The sequence below is a fragment of the Furipterus horrens genome, unplaced genomic scaffold, assembly GCF_987537825.1.
Source record: "Furipterus horrens unplaced genomic scaffold, mFurHor1.1.pri manual_scaffold_8, whole genome shotgun sequence".
In the NCBI taxonomy this organism is placed as follows: Eukaryota; Metazoa; Chordata; class Mammalia; order Chiroptera; family Furipteridae; genus Furipterus; species Furipterus horrens.
Window position 1 is genome coordinate 62594619 of NW_028327178.1, and position 19301 is coordinate 62613919.

Consider the following 19301-nt stretch of genomic DNA (forward strand, 5'->3'; position numbering starts at 1 on the left):
AAGGAGGGCTATTGGGATTTTGACAGGAATTGCACTGAATCTATAAAGCAGTTTGAAAACTATTGCCATATTGACAATATTAGGTCTTCCAATCCATGAAAATGAGCTGGCTTGCCATTTATTTACACCGTCTTTAATTTGTTTCAGCAATGTTTTGTGGTTTTCAGTGCACAAGACTTATATCTCCTTGGTTAACTTTATTCCCAAGTTTTTTATTCTTTTGAAGCTTTTATAAATGGAATTGTTTTAGTTTCTTTTTTTTATTATTCATTGCTAGTGTATAGAAATAGAACTGATTTTTGTATGTTGAACTTGTACCCCGCAAGTTTGCAGAATTTGTTTATAAGCTTTAGTAGTTTTTTGTAGATTCCTTGGGATTTTCTACATGTAAGATAATATCAACTGTGAATATAGTTTTTTTACTTCTTCTTTTATGATTTGGATGTTTTCTTCCTTCCTTCCTTTTTCTTTTCCTAATTGCTCTGGTTAGCACTTCTATAACAGTTGAATGACAGTAGTGAAAGTGGGTGTCCTTGTTTTGTTTTTGAACTTAGGGGGGAATGCTTTCAGTCTTTCACCATTGAATATGATATCTGTGGGTTTTCATAGATGCCCTTTATCAGGTTGAAGAAGTTCCCTTCTATTCTTCATTTATTAAGTGTTTTTATTGTGAAAGAGTGTTGGGTTTTGTTAAGTGCTCTTTCTGCATCGAGATGTGCCTTTTGTCCTTCGTTCAGTTAGTGTGGTATGTTATCTTGATTGATTTTCTTTTTTTTTAAGTGTATTTTATTGATTATGTTGTTACAGTAGTCCCCATCTTTTTCCCTTTGCTCTCCTACACCCAGTAACCTCCTTCCCTCAAGCAATCCCACCCCTGCTTAGTTCATGTCCATGGGTTGTGCATATAAACTCTTTGGCTTCACCCTTTCCTATATTATTCTTAACTTCCCCCTGTCTATTTTGTACCAACCAATTACTCTTCTTGATCCCTACACCATTTCCCCATTTCTCCCCCTTCCCCCTCCCAGCTGATAACATTCCAGATGATCCCCATACCAATAATTCTGTTCCTATTTTGGTTTGCTTAGATGGATTTTGTTTTTATTTTTTAGATTCAGTTGTTGATAGTTGTGAGTTTGTTGTCATTTTAATGTTCATAGTTTTGATCTTTTTCTTAGATAAGTCCCCTTTAACATTTCATATAATAATGGCTTGGGGATGACGGACTCCTTTAGCTTTACCTTGTCTGGGAAGCACTTTATTTGCTCTTCCATTTTAAATGACAGCTTTGCTGGATAGAGTAATCTTGGTTGTAAGTCCTTGCTTTTTATCACTTTGATTATTTCTTGCCAATCCCTTCTTGCTTGCAAGGTTTCTTTTGAGAAATCAGCTGATAGTCTTATAGGCACCCCTTTGTAGGTAACTCTCTCCTTTTCTCTTGCTGGTCTTAAGATCCTCTCTTTATCTTGAACCTTTGGCATTTTAATTATGATGTGTCTTGGTGTGGTCCTTGGTATAACTTGTTTGAGACTCTCTGTGCTTCCTGGATTTGTATGTCTATTTCCTTCACCAAATTTGGGGAGTTTTCCTTCATTATTTTTTCACATAAGCTTTCAATTTCTTGCTCTTCATCTTCTCCTTGTGGCACCCCTATGATTCGGATGTTAACACATTTAAAGTTGTCTCAGATGTTCCTAAGCCTCTCCTCATTTTTTTCAATTCTTGTTTCCTCATTCTGTTCTGGATGACTGTTGCTCTCTTCCTTATGTTCCAAATCATTGATTTGAATCCCAGTGTCCTTCCCTTCACCACTGGTTTTGTGTGGATTTTCCTTCGTTTCATTTAGCATAGCCTTTGCTTCTTCCCTTACGTGTTTGCCATACTCAAGCATATTTATCAAGCCTGTGAGCATCTTTATCACCAGTGTTTTGAACTCTACGTCTGTTAGGTTGGCTGTCTCCTCATCGCTTAGTTCTCCCACTGGAACCTTGATATGTTCCCTTTTTGGGGAGAGGCTCCTGTTTTGTTTGCCTCTGTGTCTTAGGTAAAGCTGTCACACCTGTTATGTTGTAAGGGGTGGAGCCTTACATATTCATCAATACAGGCAACTTGTTTCACCACATTGTGGCGCTGTATGTCGGTGAGGGGAATGAGAGAGAACAATGCTGCTTGCTCAGCACTTGCCCCTTTTCCAGGCACTTCTCCCAGTTTCCTATGGGACTGGGGCCTCTCTAGCTGTTGCCCTGGCCATTGTTCTCAGAGTGGGTGGGTCTGCAGACTTTCTAGGACCATGGGGGCCCTTTAAACAAGTGGATTCTAATGAGAGGCCAACAGTTTCTTCCTCCGCCCCAACCCCCACTGGTTTGCACAGTCAGAAGCAATGAGGTTTTATTTTCCCTGGCGCTTGCTTGGACCGTGAGATAAGCAGTCTGGTCTGGTGCTGGGAGTACTTCCTAGGTATCCCTTCTTACTTTTTAAAACGTGTGATTACGATTTCTGCTGGCCTGCTGCTGCCGCTGCTCTTGCTGCCATCACACCATGGCCTCTCCGCCCTGGCTCTGCCTCTCCTACCTGTCTGGATGAGTATTTCTGCTTTATATCTTTGTTGAACTTCCATGCAGCTTGATTTTCTGGAACTTCTGGTTGTCTCTAGTTTTGAGGTAGCTGTATTCTTTCTTAGTTGTGGAGGGAGACGCAGCGTGTCTGTCTAGGCCTCCATCTTGGTCAGAAGTCCACATTGATTTTCATATGTTGACCCATCCTTGCATTTTAGGAGTAAATCCCACTTCGTCATGATTTATAATCTTGTTACTATGCTGCTGGATACAGTTTGTTAGCATTTTATGTTGAGCATTAAAAAAAAAATTCTTCACCCAAGGATCTGTTTATTGATTTTAGAAAGAGAGAGGAAGAGGGGGGAGAGAGAGAGAGAGAGAGAGAGAGAGAGAGAGAGAGAGAGAGAGAGAGAAAGAGATCAATTCGTTGTCTCCCATACTTGCTTTGACTGGGGATCAAACCCTACAACTTAGATATATGCCTTGACCAGGAATCGAACCCACAACCTTTTGGTGCACAGGATGATGCTTCAACCAACTGAGCTGCCTGGCTAAGCCTTTTGTTGAGCATTTCAACATCTGAGTGCATAAGGGATATTGCTCTGTAGTTTTCTTGTGATATGGGTATCTGGCTTTGGGATCACATAGATACCATTCAGTGAAGTTTGAGAAGGATTGATGTTGATTTGTCTTTCAGTGTTTGGTAGAATTCACCAGTGATGCTATCTGGTCCTGAAATTTTCTTATTGGGAGGTTTTTATTTACTTTTTAAAGACAAGGGAACTGAGGCACAGAGAAGTTAAGTGACTTGTTCATGGTCGAATCGTTAGTTCATGACGGAACCAGGGTTTGAATGCAGGCATTCTGCCACCAGAGTCCATGCTTTTATCATTACAAGAGGCTAATCCTTTTCTCTCTTGCTGATGTGCCCATAGTTACCAAGAGTTTCTGTTAAAATTCTTGGAAACAGATAATAGCAGTTGGTTCTGGGAACGTAGCATATGGAAATTTAATGGTTGGCTGCTGGGGCAGTATCTAGTACCTCAGGAATCCTAAACAGCAGACCATGGGAGGGCAGGGACTGAGGCTCTGAGGGGTTCAGTAGGGGACACTCCTATACATTTTTTCTAGAACTTTGCCACTACAGAGTCTCTTCCCCAGTACCTTTCAATATCTGTGTCCAGCTATTTAGATATCAGGCTCCAGGAGACAGGACTCTGTTGGGACAGGTATCTGTTTCCTCTTTGGTCAATGAGGGAGTGCTTTGCATCGCTGTGTAATTATTGCTAAGCATCCACTGTGCTTAAAACAAAAGCAAATATTACTATTGTATTCATGATTCTGTGAGGCAGGAGTCAGGTGGGCACATTGGGAATGGCTGTTCCCTGTTCCATGATGCTTGGGATATCAGCTGGGTTGGCTTGACTGGTGGGAGCTTGTGAGGCATTGCTTTCTCTTTGTGTGGCCCTTTCAACTTGACTAGCTTGTGCTTCCTCACAGTATGGTAACCTCAGGTAGCCATACTTGTTATATAGTGGTGCATGGCTCCAAGAATAAGGAAGTGGAAATTGCCAGTAATAATACTAAAGGCCAGGCCTAGAATATGCATGGCATCATTTTAGCTATACTCCAATGGTCAAAACTGTCAGTGGCCATTTCAAATTCAAGGGAATGAGACCTAGACCCCACTTCTTCATGAGAAGTAGTATGAGACCAGGTCAAGAATTTGCAGCTATATTTAATTTAATTCGGAGAGTGGAAGTATGAGCATGACCATTAGCTGGGAGGCCACCTCAGGTAGTATGTACAGTTCTAGAGCTCTGCTCCCCTGGCCTGGCCTGAACACTCCTCTTCCCTTTATCTACTCTCTTGCTTTAGGCTGGATGAAGAGTGGAGAGAGGGAGATGTGGTTGGGATGATGGAGGTCAGGCAAATGGCTCTGAGGGATGCTGTAGGGACAGAATAATGGCCTACATAGATATCCACTCCATAGTCCCCCAGAACCTGTGATTATGTTACCTAACATGGCAGAAGGGCTGTATAGGTGTAATGTACCTTAAAGTGGAGAAACTATCCAGTTGGCCTAATCTAATCACATAAACCCTTAAAAGCAGAGAGCTTCTTTTGGCTGGAAGCAGAAGGGGAGGTTCAAAGGGTGAGAAGAAGTTGAACTGCTTTTGCTGCCTTTGATTATACAGGGGTTACAAGCCAGAGAAAGCAGTTGGCTCTAGAAGCTGAAGTACATTAGGAACTCAGTCCTGCAAGTTACGTGGAACTGAATCTGCCAACACCCTAAATAAGCCTGGAAGTAGGTTCTCCCAGAGAGCCTTCAGATAAGAGCCCAGCCAGCCCCCTGACACCTTGATTTTGGCCTTGAGATCCTTAGAACAGAATCATATGAAGCTCACCTGGACTATAGAACTGTGACCTGATACTCTGCACTTACCCTCTACCTGTTGCCCAGCCATAGGGAACCACAAGGCAATATGTTCTCCCTGTGTACCTCCTAGGCACTAGACTTATGCACACAAGCTCCTGCCCTTGAGAACCACCCAAATGGAGGCTTTGGACAAATGAGCACCAGGAATGAGCTGTGGGCCAAGGGAGGCTAGGGAGGAGCTAAACGACATCACAGGATTCTAGCATGTTGGATGGGCCAGTTCAGTGTTTTCTCTTGGGGGCTTTTTTGAAAAGGGTCCCTTTGCACCTGCTGGATCATCTCTCTTCTTTCTCTGCAGGGAGCTCACTTGGACTAGTCCCAGCTCTGTGGGACATAGGCTTGGAGAGTCTCTGACCGGCTCTACTGCATAGCATTTGTTTTCACTAGGTGACTGATTGTCAAGACTTGAGGAGCAAAGAGTTTGTATGGCCAGGGTCCCTTGGTATGCAGAGCCAAATGGCACTGTCCTTGGCACCCCAGGCAATCTAGATGATCTCTTTGACCCCTGTATGACTTCGCTGAGTCATCTAGCAGCAAAGGCCTGTCTAGAGAATTCTCAGATAGCCCTCAAGACTATTTCATTTTTCTAGGGCTCTTGAAAGGAAGAAAGAATATGGGTATGTTGCTAGAAATTGTTTTTTGGACTGAAAAGCTGAGCGAGATTGGTGCCTTAGTTGGGGCTCCCCCAGAAGCAGACCTTGAGATTGGAGTTCAGGTTCATTTGGAAGTGCTATAAGGCAGTAGGAATGAGGCTGGGAAGGGGACTCAAATAAGATCAGCTTTCACAGAGGGTGACCAGAGCTCAGTCTCACAGAGAAACCCTGTAAGATGGTAGAACTATTGGGTTGTCAAAAAGTCAGTATGGTTTTTTCCATAAAATAAGACACATTTTTAATTTTCACCAATATCTTTATTGATTTGGATATTTTGAGTATGTTGACTATCTCTCACATGGTATAATGTAGATTGTTCTCAGTTAATGTCTTGATTTGATCACTATCAACTTCAAGTGGAGCATCATCAGCGAGAAATCTCCAGCATGAAATTTTGCAAACCACTTCTGACATATTCCATTAGTCACAGCACCTTCTCCATACATAACACAAATTTTTGTGTGTGTTTCAGTTGCATTTTTACCTTTCCTGAAATAATAAAGCATAATATGCCAAAAATGTTGCGTATTTTCTTCCATCTTCATTATTAAAATGGCTACACAAAAATTCACCAATTTTGATTTTTTTTTAAATGCACACTGATATGACAGCTATCACAATACGATCTAACAAAATTGTTTTGAATGAAGTTAAAGATAACTAAGCTCTACTAGAGCCCTCTTACAGAAAAAAACCAAATGAACTTTTTGGCCAACCCAATGCATGTGTCAGGATAACACCTCTATCCAGGGGTGAGGGAGTTGGGGTATTTATACTCCAGCTCTTGGGAGTCACTTGAGGTCTGCTGGAGTTAGGGTAATTCCCCAGCACTTCTTCCTGTGTCTGGCTCCAAAAGACCTTGGTGCAGAGTGATTAATTTTCGAGTGATGTGCCTGGTGCCCCATTAGCCAATACTATACTGGATATTTGTTCCAGGCTCTTCCTTAAGGACCCATATAAAAAACCCAGTGTAGCCTTGGCTGAGTGGCTCAGTTGGTTGGAGCATTGTCTGGGGCAAGCACCTAAGTTGTGGGTTCAGTTCCTGGCCAGGACATATTAATGTTTCTCTCTCACATTAATGTTTCTGTCTCCCCCCCCCCAAAATCAATAAACATATCCTCGAGTGAGGATTAAACAAACAAACAAACAAAAATGCACTGTAGCCTGATTCCTCTAGTTCATTCAAGTTAAGGCACAGAGTGGAGGGTCATTCCTTTGTGGTCCTGAGGTCTAGTTGCATCTGTACCTAATCCCCTGCTCTGCTGTCAGCGCAGCATTGCCGTGAGCCTGCCTGGGTCATTACAGAACAGGTGTGGAGCCTGCAGGGCTTCCCCTGAAGGTGAGGGTAGGGGCCAGCAGCTCCTGGCATCCACTTAGGGTGGTGTCTCTATTCTCTGGTGATTTGGTCCTAGACAGTGCAGCGGCTACATGGGACATTTGGCTGCCCAGCTTTCTTGGTCTCTGTTTTGTGGTGGCTGTGGCTGGGCAAAGCCTCTGGGGCAGGTCGGAAGGAATGGTGGAAGGCTAGAAAAGTTCAGCTTCAATTTATTTCCAGTTACTTCATGCTCCTCCTCAGAGCTAGAAAAAGGCCTGGTGCTTCTGTATTGTGCACAAAGATTGCAAAGTAGGCTTACCCTTCACTTTTTTGTTGATTCTTTTACTCAATACTGAACTTTATCCATCACCTTCCTGTGCCTGGAATGTATGGCTGCTGGTCTTGACTATGAGGGTCATTGTGGGAAGAAAACTGATCAGAAATGTCCATTGTTTCTATTAGCAAAGTGCAAGGTGGTTATCACCTTCAACCAAGGACTGCGAGGAGGGCGTGTGGTGGAGCTGAAGAAGGTAGTAGATGAAGCTGTGAAGCACTGCCCAACCATCCAGCATGTCCTGGTAGCTCAGAGGACAGACAACAAGGTCCACATGGGGCATCTGGATGTCCCACTTGAGCAGGTAGGGCTTAAGGTTTGTATGGTTTGAGGAGGAGGGCTTATTATTGGGCTAACTGGATCTGTGTCTCATCAGACTGTGGTTCTGAATGTGGGCCCCCCAGAGGTGTCCAGGCTTCTCCTGTGGTATTTGATAGGCTTATATCCTGGTTAGGAAAATGGAACTCAAATACCACAGACAGAGAAACAGTTAATGTAACAGAAATGATTGTATTCATCCTTTTATTTTGTGTCTTCTCTGCAACTAGACTTGAACTAAGGCAGGCCAGAGAAGATGAGCTCTGATCTGATCTGCTCAGTTTCACAATAGGAGGGGAGAGGTGTTCTCAAGGAGGTGGAATGGAGGGGAGAGGCTAACTGCCCTGGGTGGGGCTATTTTTGTCTTCCCCCTTACAGGAAATGGCCAAGGAGGACCCTGTGTGTGCTCCAGAGAGCATGGGCAGTGAGGACATGCTCTTTCTGCTGTACACCTCCGGGAGCACCGGGATGCCCAAGGGCCTCGTGCACACCCAGGCGGGCTACCTGTTGTATGCTGCCCTGACACACAGGGTATGACCTCAGTGGCAGGTGGAGGGTGGCAGGTGCTTACCTCCCTGGTGGGATTGGGCAGGGGGCCAGTTGAGGCTGGATTTAGGGCTAGAACTCCTCCTGCTATAAAGCAGTGCCTATGGGTGTGAGGGGCTCATGTTTTCTCACAGTGTGCTCGTGAGCATGACTGCTGTGAATCATGGCACTAGCCCAGTGAAGTGGGTTGGCAGGAGGGCCATGTTCCTGTCCTTGTTGTAAGAGTCCAGCTTCCAAACCTGAGTCTCACTGCTGGTCGTTAGCCCTATGCACCTATGCCTGAGTCGTCCATTGATTCAAAGGCTTACAGGAATTGGGCCCTCACCAGCTCTGACGCACTTACTGGCAGGGATGCATTCTGATGCTCAGGCTCTAGACACTTTGAACTTCCTGGCCCCCTTCCACTATTGAAAAAAAGAAAATGTCAAAAATTATATTTTACAGTGGTGTTGGTATAAGGATGAATATTATTATATTTTAAAACATTTTATTTCACTTCAAAGATATTTTTTTCCTCTGATTTTAAAAGAAAATAAAATTTCATGGTCCCCTAAAAGTATTGTGACCTTGACCTACTCAATGGCACCATGTTTTAAAAGTAAAAAAATTTACTCATAAAGAAACTTAAATTTAGTACATGAAAATTATATTACAGTAGGCCATTCTTGGGGATTATAAAGCAAATGCTATGACACATTTTTTTATTCCAATAAATCAACTTAGAAATCAGCACTTCCTTAAATGTGGGTCAGGGATTGCAGTTTAACATGGCACCCCTGGTGGCCTTGGGAAGTGGCTGACACCTTCCAGGTGGGACTGAGTTTCGATATACCATCTGGGGATCAGACTCTGTGTGTTGTAGAAGGCAAAACTCAGCTTCAGCGGGTGCCACCAGCAAAGGGAGCTGTCTGGGCAGGTGACTAAAAAGCCCAGGCCCATCCAAGCAGGGCTTAGACACTCTCCTGAGTAATAGTATCTTCCTGCCTCAGCCTTCTTCTATGCTACCAGGTCCTCAATCAAGCTATCAACTTGGCTGCCCCAGGTTGCAGAGAGGAGAAAGCCTTCATAATTCCAGTCACTGTGGTCAGGGGTGGGGGTGGGGATGGAATATGCTGATTGGCCAGACTGGGTCACATGGGAGGCGAACTTAAAGGAATGACAGTGGGTGATGATCAGGTGCTGGGCAGCAGGCGCACAGCGCACGCACACAGCCTCTGAATGGCAATGTCTGGGTCCCACTAGTTGCCACTCACACCCAGCCTTCAGGATGTTGAAAGTGAAGCAGAAAGACAGGTGTGGTACAGAACCAGGCTAAGCACATAGTATGTTACACTTAATACAAATTCTTCTTTTTTTTTTTTAACAGAAAATACATATTTATTATAAAATAGCATTTGTTTCATGATTAGAATAGAAAAATAACACTATGAATTACTAAAAAACTTCTGGAGCTCAGTCTCTGAAGAATAAGGGTAAGAGGCTTCTGTATCACCTGGAGCACACCGTCCTGTGGCTCTATACTCGTGTGTCACAGATGTGGCACAGCACAAACAGGGTGCAGGAAGTGTCACTCAGATCCTGCTGGAAGGCCAAGGAGCCTACATGGGCCACACATGATGCTCTGGCCATGATGATCAAAGTGGAGAACTTGAGGCCAGCAGGGAACTGGTTCTGAAGATGGCCAGGAGGAGGACAACTATGCTCCTCCCTATAATGGAGTGTAGAAGAGTCTGTTAGGCTGAGGTCCTGTTGCTCTCGGTGGCCAATGGAGGGGCTGCATCTTGTAGTTAGTTATAGAACACTCAGTGAGATGTGGGAATGTGGGGTCATAGGCTTCTGACAGCCTCTCCTATTTCTGCAGCTTGTGTTTGACTACCGGCCAGGAGATGTCTTCGGCTGTGTGGCTGACATAGGCTGGATCACCGGACACAGTTATGTGGTATATGGGCCCCTCTGCAATGGAGCGACCAGTGTCCTTTTTGAGAGCACCCCAGTTTACCCTGATGCTGGTGAGGACTGGAAACCCAAATAGGGTCCCTGGGAGGGAGCTTGAGGAAGGAGAAGAAATGCACAGGAGGGTGGTATAAAGGCTTGCTCTTTGTCCTGGCTATGGTTCATGGTCCCATTGCATAGCTGCCAAGCTTTGGGTCTTTCTGGGTGGGCCAGGCCTGGGGGCATTGCCTACAATAAGATCAGATGAGCAATATAAGGGAGTCTAATTTGGTATTGGAAGTTGTCTCAAGACCACACACTCCAGCAATCTTTAACTTAAACTGCCTGTCTCAGACCTTTCCCTTAACCCTGTCCTTCTTAAATCTATGGCCACGTGACCAGATACAATCTTTCCTCAAAACCCAGGCCAACTGCCAGCATCCTCAGGTCCCCCAAATGGAGAAGGCTTAATACAGTCTGCTACCTATGCCTCTAGGGCTGTTCTGTCAGTGTGTCGTGCATGGCCTGGAGCCACCTCTATCAGTTGATTTTACCTGGAGGACATGACTGTGTCTTGCTTACCTTGACATCTTCCTTCCACTCAGCATAGTGTCCTCAAGAATTTTTTTAATGTAATCCAATAGTGGTGGCCCTGCCAGAAGGCTCTTGCCCAAACATCCCACAGTGAGGACAGTTATGTTTGTGGAACATCTTTGACACCTCCCCTTGCCTCCCAGTGGTGCTGGATGCTCTTTAGTAGTGGGCATAGCTAGGGATTAAGAGCCATACCTTAGGTACAGTCACTTCACTTGAAATGCAGCTTCCCTTGTGTAGAGCAATGGTGGTAAGTTGAGGCAGGGATGGTGATTTATGGAAAATTAGGTGAGTGCATCTGGGCAGTTGCCCTGCTCCCTGGGACAAATGCATTTGTGGCCTGTCCACAGTATTCCAGTGGAGCACCAGTGACCACTTTAGAGACCATTTAAATGCAACTAAACACAGTTCTATATTAATGCTACATGGTTTATTTCTAAATTCATAATAACATCTTTTAAACTGATTCCTCACTATATCATATGGGGTACACTGTGTGGGTGCAGCTGTCCAGAGCCAGATGGAGGCTATTACAAATGGGCCAGCCTATAGATGGGTGTGTGCTGTGGGACGACTGCCACAGGGAACCCTTCCCAGAGGTCTCTCTTCTGATCCTGTGTTGGGTATTGAATCCTGCTTTTGTAAACAATGCAGGTATTTGCATGTATTTAGTACCCAGTTTGTTGACTGATCTCTAAATTAGGTTAAAGTAGATACTGTCTGGTAGGCTCGCAGACTGACTGAATTGGGGCCTTTTTGTAGGTCGGTATTGGGAGATGGTGCAGAGATTGAAGATCAATCAGTTCTATGGTGCCCCAACGGCTATCCGGCTGCTGCTAAAATATGGTGATGCCTGGGTGAGGAAGTATGACCGTTCATCCCTGCGGACACTGGGGTCAGGTGAGCACTGCTCTGCAGCTGGAGAAGGAGTGCATGTTTTCTGTGAGAGCCACAGAATTGCCCTGTGCAAGTCAATTGCTGTACACTGAGTAGTCCTGTGATGTTCAGTTCTGATTATTTACAAGCACTGTAATAAATGTCATTCTGTGCTGTCTACTGCTCTCACTTAAGATATTTCCAGGCAGGTAGGTGTGAGATCAAGGGGTATCTCCATTTTTAGTTTGACAGAGGTTGCCAAGGGGTATCTCCATTTTTAGTTTGACGGAGGTTGCCAAGTCACATGAAAGCTTTTGGCAAAGATGAAATGCTTTAGTTCAGAGGGTACTGGGAGGTCCTGCCTATTCTCTCTGCTTTTCCCTGATGCATTTCATTTCTGCCCCTACATGTGTTGTCAGGTGTGGTCAGGAGGAAAAACAAGGCAGGAAGCCCTCCATGCTCCTTGGTGAATACACAGATCTGCTTGGATTTTCATGGGTGTTTTTCTGCCAGTTTTGTCCATGGAAAAGGGAGCTTGGTGACGGTGTGCACCTACTACTTGTCAGTGATGAGGGCCAGCAGCACTGATACAAGACTTCAGGGCCCTGGATCACTCTGTTTCCCTTGCCTACAGTGCCTCATTAGCTTCTTCTACCTCAGGATCCCAACCCTCCCTCAAAGCCTCTCTCTGTGCTGTTTCTCTTGGGGATCTCCTTAGCTCCTCTGGACCTTGGGCTCACAGCTGTCAGATGAGCTGTATGCTTCATACCTGGGCGTGGCCAGCTTGGTGTTAGTCTCCTGCTGTGGTAATAGCTCAGGACCGTTCTAGGCAGCTGGATTAGCTCTCACAGCACTACTGGCTTTGAGTGTGTTGACTTCATTTAATCTTACCAGTCAGTAGAATCCAGCTCACTCAAGACTTCTATCCCAAGATATGTATTTCTTAAAAGAATTATTTTAACTTTCAATTTTATAAGTAATACATAGATATAATCTTATTGTAAAAAGCAAAACTCAGTATTTTGCAGTGAAAGCCCTTGTCCTCCCTGAGTGCTGTTCTAGGGGACCCTGTTGCTTATATACCTTTCAGCGCATTCTTCAAAGTTATATTCCTATGCAAAGACATAGCTCAGCTCTGAGATGATTTCTTTATCATGAACGTGATCACACTGTACTATGATAATGTGATATTCACTTTACTCAACAATAGGAAGAATTTTCTATATGACTCTGCCACGTTGTTTGAAAACTTGCTCACACCTTCCTGTGGGTATTGCCATGGTTCTTATAGTCACTTCCCTATTGGTGGCTATTGGGGCTGTTGTCAGTTTCCAGTATCAACCATTGTTGCAGTGGCATCTTCTTGCCTCCTTTTGGGCATACGTGAGTGCAGGGGCAATATACACAAAACCCAGCCACCTGCGTGAGCAGCATGGAAAACCCTAATCAGATCAGGCCTTGGTTAGCTGCTGTATCATGGGTGGTCCCGAACAAGAGGCAATGGATATGAAAGTATCTCAGTATTTTAGCAACAGTATGTCTAAACCTGCAGCTTCTGGCTGAATGCTTGTCTGGTGTGGGTCAGTGTAGTGTCTTAGTGTTAGGATTTCAACATAAATTTGGGAGGCATACACATTCAAACTGCAGCAGGTAGACAGCAGAATTGGCAGCAGAGTGATAGTGCATAAGCACTTTTCCCTTCCTATCAAGGTGTAAAATACAGTGAAATGCACAAATATCAGGTATTCAGCTTGAGAACTATTTACATATATACATATATGTTACCACACCCAGATAAAGCCATAGAAATTTCCAGTCCCCAGAAGGCTCCTTTATACCCCCTTCCAGTCAAGAGCCCTCAAATATGACCACTACTTGGCTGCTCTAAGTGTGGATTGATTTGCTTTTTCTTGAACTTCATACATATGGGCTTATTATATATGAGTTACTCTTGTGCCTGCTGCAGTTGCTTGGGGCTATGACTCTGAGGTTCGTCCCTATTGGGCTTAGTGGTGGCTATCTTGTTTTTATGCTATATGGTAGTTCACTGCATGAACATACCACACTTTATTTCTCTATTCCACTCTTGATGGACAGCATTTTAGTTTTGGCCACTGTGTTCATTTTTGGTGGACATGGGCTCTTGTTTTTGTGGGATGTGTGCTAGGAGTGACATTTTTAAGTAATAGGATCGTCGGCAGCCGTCCGTCTCGAGAGACGATGGTGTAGCTTCTTCAGAGTCTATCTGCACCGCCAAGAATGGCTGTGCAGTCCGACTCGGGAGTGACATGGTATCTGTCTCCTCCCGTGTTGAATCGACATCTTGCGATGACGCTGAAGCTACAGAGCCTGGGCAGGGTAATATGGAGGGTCTGCTGTTGCCCATGCAGCAGACCCCCCCTCTCTTCGCAGCTGAAGGGTCCAAGGGAAAGACGGAGTCGATACAGCTTGGGTTCAGGTGCGCCGCAGGAGTTGCCGGTGTTGACTACAACGTCAAACCTATATTAACTTTAGTGTATTCCACCCCAAACAGTTGTATGCACTCTTAGATATTAAGAGAAATTACCCAACTTGCTCCCCCAAGTTGCTATACCAAATTATACTCCTACAGTGCATGGGATATTCTTCCCCTATATTCTTGTCATTTTTGTTTTAAATTTTTGATCCTATAATGGTGAAAATATCATTGAAATTTGTATTTCTTTGATGACAGGTCTCACTGTTTTTTCAAACCTTTTTTATATCTTTCAGAAAAATTCTAGAGCTTTTTTCCCCTTAATAATATATCCTTTTGGTTTCAGATTCATTGTGGCCTATTAATACTTTTTTCTATTTTGTATGTGGTTTCAGTGGGAGAACCAATCAACCAGGAGGCCTGGGAGTGGCTCCACAATGTGGTGGGGGACAGCAGATGTACACTGGTGGACACCTGGTGGCAGACAGGTGAGAGCATCTCCTAGGAGGAGAGGTCAGGGCACACTTGGAAACCAAGTATAAGTGAGTCTCTACTGCAATAGCTGTGCTGTCAGTGTTAGTGCACTGAGAACACGCAGCTAAGCACCGAGTATGGGGAAGAGGTGTGAGACTGTGTGAATGCGACTCAGCACCACTAATGCCTCGGCCCTCAACATATGTGGTTGTTGAAAATCTGGTGCCTGAAGCTCAGAGGTTGAACTGGTTTTGCAGTTGTAAGATGGGACTTCTCTGAACCTTGGTTTTCTCATTTATAAAATGGGGGTGCTCCCTCCAGGCCCTGGATGAGGATGGAATGAAATGATACCACTTATGTTGCCCAAGGCCTGACATGTAGTAACTATGCAGCTAAATGTTTACTTTCCTTATAAGGGCCACTTTCTGAATGCAAGTACATATGATGAAAATGAGCCCTATTGTTTAAGGAACTGTAAGTCTAAATCTAAATTTTAGTAAGAAAAGGAGTTTTCTGTGGCATTTTGTTTAGATTTACTCTCTCTTCTCCTGGGTTTCTGACTTAGGATGTTGGGTGCAAGACCACCACAGATATAGCTGACATCTTGTCTTTCCAGAACCCAGAAAGTGGGATGTTCCAAATGGCTTAGTTCTTACTTACTCAGGAGGACACAAGACTAAGATTACAGCTGAGTCTTGTGAGGTATTTTCCACTCAGGCTGACAGAGGGAAGTGTCAGAGAAATAAAGTGAAAAAGGAATTTGTGAGCATCTGTTTTTGTTGTTTGGTCTGTGTGGACAGGGGCACTGGTCCAAAAGCAATTCTTCTCCTTCATCTTCCTGTGCAAGTAGATGGACTCCACTTTTCCCACTGAAGCGAAGGCTGGACAAGCAGAGCCTCAGAAAAGGAGAGGCAGCACCCATCCTACTGCTGTTTCATAGTGGAGGAGGCCAGAACCCAGTCTAGTTTTGCCTCACCGAAAAGTCCTGTGACAATGGGGGCTATTTCCTTTCCCCAAATGGTCAATTCTACCTATCTCCCACTCTGGAGAGCCCCAGCCAGTGTGTCTGTCCCGGATTCTTGACAGCATGGCCTGGATAAATGTGTCACGAGTCTCTTGGCCCATCATTGTTTCTTCCCTATCATCCCCACAGAAACAGGTGGCATCTGCATCGCGCCACGGCCCTCAGAAGAAGGGGCAGAAATCCTCCCCGGCATGGCAATGAGGCCTTTCTTTGGCATTGTCCCCGTTCTCATGGATGAGAAGGTGTGTAAGAGCATCACAGAGGTTACTTCTTCCTCCATGGGCATCTCACTGAGCTCCCTGGTATTTCTTTTCATCTTCCTGGCCTCCTTTGCCCATGTGCCCACATCACACATGCCCAGGATCTGGTAGTTGATGGAAAGCGCCTGTGTTCTCATGCAGCATGCACTGCAGAGTCTCCTTTTAGAGACATAGTAGATAAAATTACCATGTGTGGTGAGCCCAGGTTCCCCTCAGAAGCCCTCTTGAGGAGGGTTTCTTGCAGAGGAGAAAGCTCTGGACAGTCCTTCAGAGCACACTTGTCATTTTTCTGCCTCTAACCAAGCAGTTAGGAGGATGATGCTGATTGTCAGTTCTTTGCTTCTCAACCAGAATCTGTCGATATTCTCACACGCATGTCTCCCTGGTCTGCAGGGGAATGTTGTGGAGGGCGGCAGTGTGTCTGGGGCTCTGTGCCTCTCCCAGGCCTGGCCAGGCATGGCCAGGACCATCTACGGAGACCACCAGAGATTTGTGGACGCCTACTTCAAGGCTTATCCAGGTGAGGTGGCTAACGGGGCTGTGTCATGCCTCTCCACACAGTGCTGGGACCCTATTCTCAGAAAACATTTCCATTCTAGGATACTGGTGACCGAGCTTAGTGTAGGCACTTCGGAGGCATGAGTTTCAGTCCTACCGCCTGCCCCTTTACATTCTTGACTTTATGTCTAAGATGAAGAAAGACTCACCTCAGGAATCTCATGGGGTTACATGGGAGAGCACACAGAGCTCTGAGCACATGGCCCATGGTGAGTACTCCTTAGGCTGTTAGGAAAGAGGACTGAAGAAACCACCTTGGAAAACTATCATGATGGCTGAAGGTTTTCTTCTGGATTACTTTTTCCTCCAGTTTGTTTTTGTGTCATTGGGCTGGAAATTTACATATATAGTGTACCTGTTAGAACTCATAATCTTAGTCTCAAGCCTGTAAAGCAACTCACTTTTTGGGAAGCTTGAGTGCACTCCTTATATGTCTTCTGCTCCCAAGACATTCGTAGTCTTGTTTGCGTTGTCAGAGCTCTTTGCCCTTTCACTAGCACACAGTCAAATATCACATCTAGAAAGTGTCTCCATGAGGGATTGCAAGGAGGGGCAGCAGGCAGGGTGGCAGCACAATTATGGGCCTCAGAGCTTTCTTCTATAGAGCAAGGGTGGACTATAGATACCCTTGTGTCCCTTGTGGAAGGACAAGAGCCCCTCTGGATCCTGGTTCAGAGGTACTGGCTCTGAATTCCCTCACTGTGGTACAGGCTACTACTTCACTGGAGACGGAGCTCACCGAACCAAGGGAGGCTATTACCAGATCACAGGGCGGATGGACGATGTCATCAACATCAGCGGCCATAGACTGGGGACTGCAGAGATTGAGGATGCGATGGTGAGTCAGGCCATGTTGGCCTCAGATTGGGAGCTGTAATTCGCATTCAGGTATTCTACCTCCCACATACTTTGCCTTTTTATTCTGTTCTGTGCAGGCTAGCCACCCTGCAGTGCCAGAGACCGCTGTCATTGGCTACCCTCACAACATCAAAGGAGAAGGTGAGCTCCAGGGAAGGAACTCCTCTAATCTCTGGTCTCACTCCCATGATGGCGCCTTTGTAAAAAGAACAAACTCCATAGTATGGGTGGCAGGCTGTTTATGGATGAAACTATTGGTTTTCTTCTTTTTCAAGTGTAGATTTTAGGTGAGGAAGCTGAACAGCATGCTTTTTAGTCTAAGGTCAGATTTCTAAGATGCTCTCTCTAGCTCTGCTATTCTTTAAGGACACTCATCCACAAGCATCCCTAAGCTCTTTGTCTCCAGCTGGGTTTGGGGCATTCACTGCTCTGTACATGATGATTCTGACAGCCCTGTTACAGAAGACTTACGATGAAATGCCCTGCTCTGCTCACAGTGTCCCCTTGCACATGCTCATACGCAGCATCCAGTGCCAGCTCTGTGGCTCTGTGCCCTGGAGTGGGCTGTTTTGCTTCTCTAGGAATCTTTTTAAAGGAATTTAACCAGTGGTTCCCACTGCATAGCAACATGCAGAGGGGAAGGCAGAACAAGGAATCAAAATTATCTTCTTTACTGAGGACACACTTTGTTTCAAAGTCTGCCAGCTTCTAAGCAGGTAGGTTGGGACTGGGCAGGGTCACCTGAGTGTTGTACAGTCAGGTGCACAGTGAGTACACTGGTCTGGGCCTGGTGTGACCTGGACACTCACTGATCCTATGCTGCACTGCTGGAAAGACTGACCTCTACTGCCCTACCAAGTGTCTGGGATTGGGTATTCTTCCTCCTACTGCCAGATACATTCTATATCAAGTGTGTCCTAAAGGTAACCTGCTTCCCTTCCATGTTTGTGTGCCACTGTTCCATTATTTACTCAATACTTTCTCCAAATTGACCCATTGTAAAAATTAATATTTGAGCCCTCTATAAAAAGCATGTTCGGTTGCCATGAGAAGGATATGCCCATGAGCTTGTCTTCACTTTGTTAACAGAAGACTGGAATGTGTCTAGGAGCTGTTAGGGATCATAAGGGGGTGGAAATGGGAATAGGTCTTCATGTGAGATTCTCAGAGGCCTCGGGTACTTCATGCTCTCAGCACTGTTACCTGGATCCTAAGTGACTCTGATATTGCCAAGCCTTTTAATATCTGCCAGGCTGGTGGGAGAGAATTTGTTTATCATGGGTGTGATGATATGTATTTTTCTAATTTCTTACAAATTTGAGCATCTGTCCATTTGTAATATATGAAAAACCCATTAACTGTTTTCGGGAAACTCTAATGCCATCTGTAAAACCTGTTGTGCATTTATTTGTCCCCACTCTTTCTGTACTTGATCTGACCAATGTGCTGCGCCTCTGCTGTCTTCCTTTCTCACCATTACTTGAGCTCAGCCTGGCACATCTCCTCTATGCTTTCAGCCGGGCTCCTCCTTTCACAGTGAAGCTTTCCTGACCCATTTCTGCTTGGAATTCAACATACAGGCTAATTTTACTCTCATCTCGTTAGAGATACAAGTGACTGGCAGGGAAGGGTGCTGATTAGAGACAAGGGGGAAACACATAGGGCAGCATGTCCAGTGTGACCCTACTAGGGTTTTAAGCATGGAAATATAAACCCAGAAGTTAACTTTATTTATTTATTTTTTCTTTCTTTTATTTTTTGGTTTTTCAATTACAGTTGTCCCATTTTCCCCCATTGCTCCCCCCCACCCAGCCCATCCCTTCTCCCACAATCATATCCCTCCCCGTTGTCCATGTCCATGAGTCATTTATACACATTCTTTGACCAAACCCTTCCCTTACTTATCCCCCTTCTCCCCCCCCCCCCCCCACTGACTACTATTCTACTCTTTGTCCTATTTAGTTTGTTTGTGTTGCTCTTTCGTTTCCTGTATTAGGTGATAGCATATGGTATTTTGCTTTCTTTGCCTGGCTTATTTCACTAAGCATAATTCTCTAGTTCCATCCATGCTGTCGCAAATGGCAGGAGTTCCTTCTTTCTTTCTGCTGC

At 45.0% G+C, this 19301-nt stretch overlaps 1 protein-coding gene across 1 annotated transcript in view; it reads left to right on the forward strand.

Moving 5' to 3' along the window:
- Positions 1-19301, forward strand: part of ACSS1 (acyl-CoA synthetase short chain family member 1) — a 72086-nt gene that overhangs the window by 32142 nt on the left and 20643 nt on the right. The window contains exons 4-12 of the mRNA XM_090285948.1: positions 7426-7601; positions 7994-8146; positions 10023-10170; positions 11450-11587; positions 14414-14506; positions 15646-15758; positions 16170-16296; positions 17045-17172; positions 17270-17333. Coding sequence (XP_090142074.1) covers positions 7426-7601; positions 7994-8146; positions 10023-10170; positions 11450-11587; positions 14414-14506; positions 15646-15758; positions 16170-16296; positions 17045-17172; positions 17270-17333 — 1140 coding nt within the window. The remainder of the gene's footprint in view (positions 1-7425; positions 7602-7993; positions 8147-10022; positions 10171-11449; positions 11588-14413; positions 14507-15645; positions 15759-16169; positions 16297-17044; positions 17173-17269; positions 17334-19301) is intronic.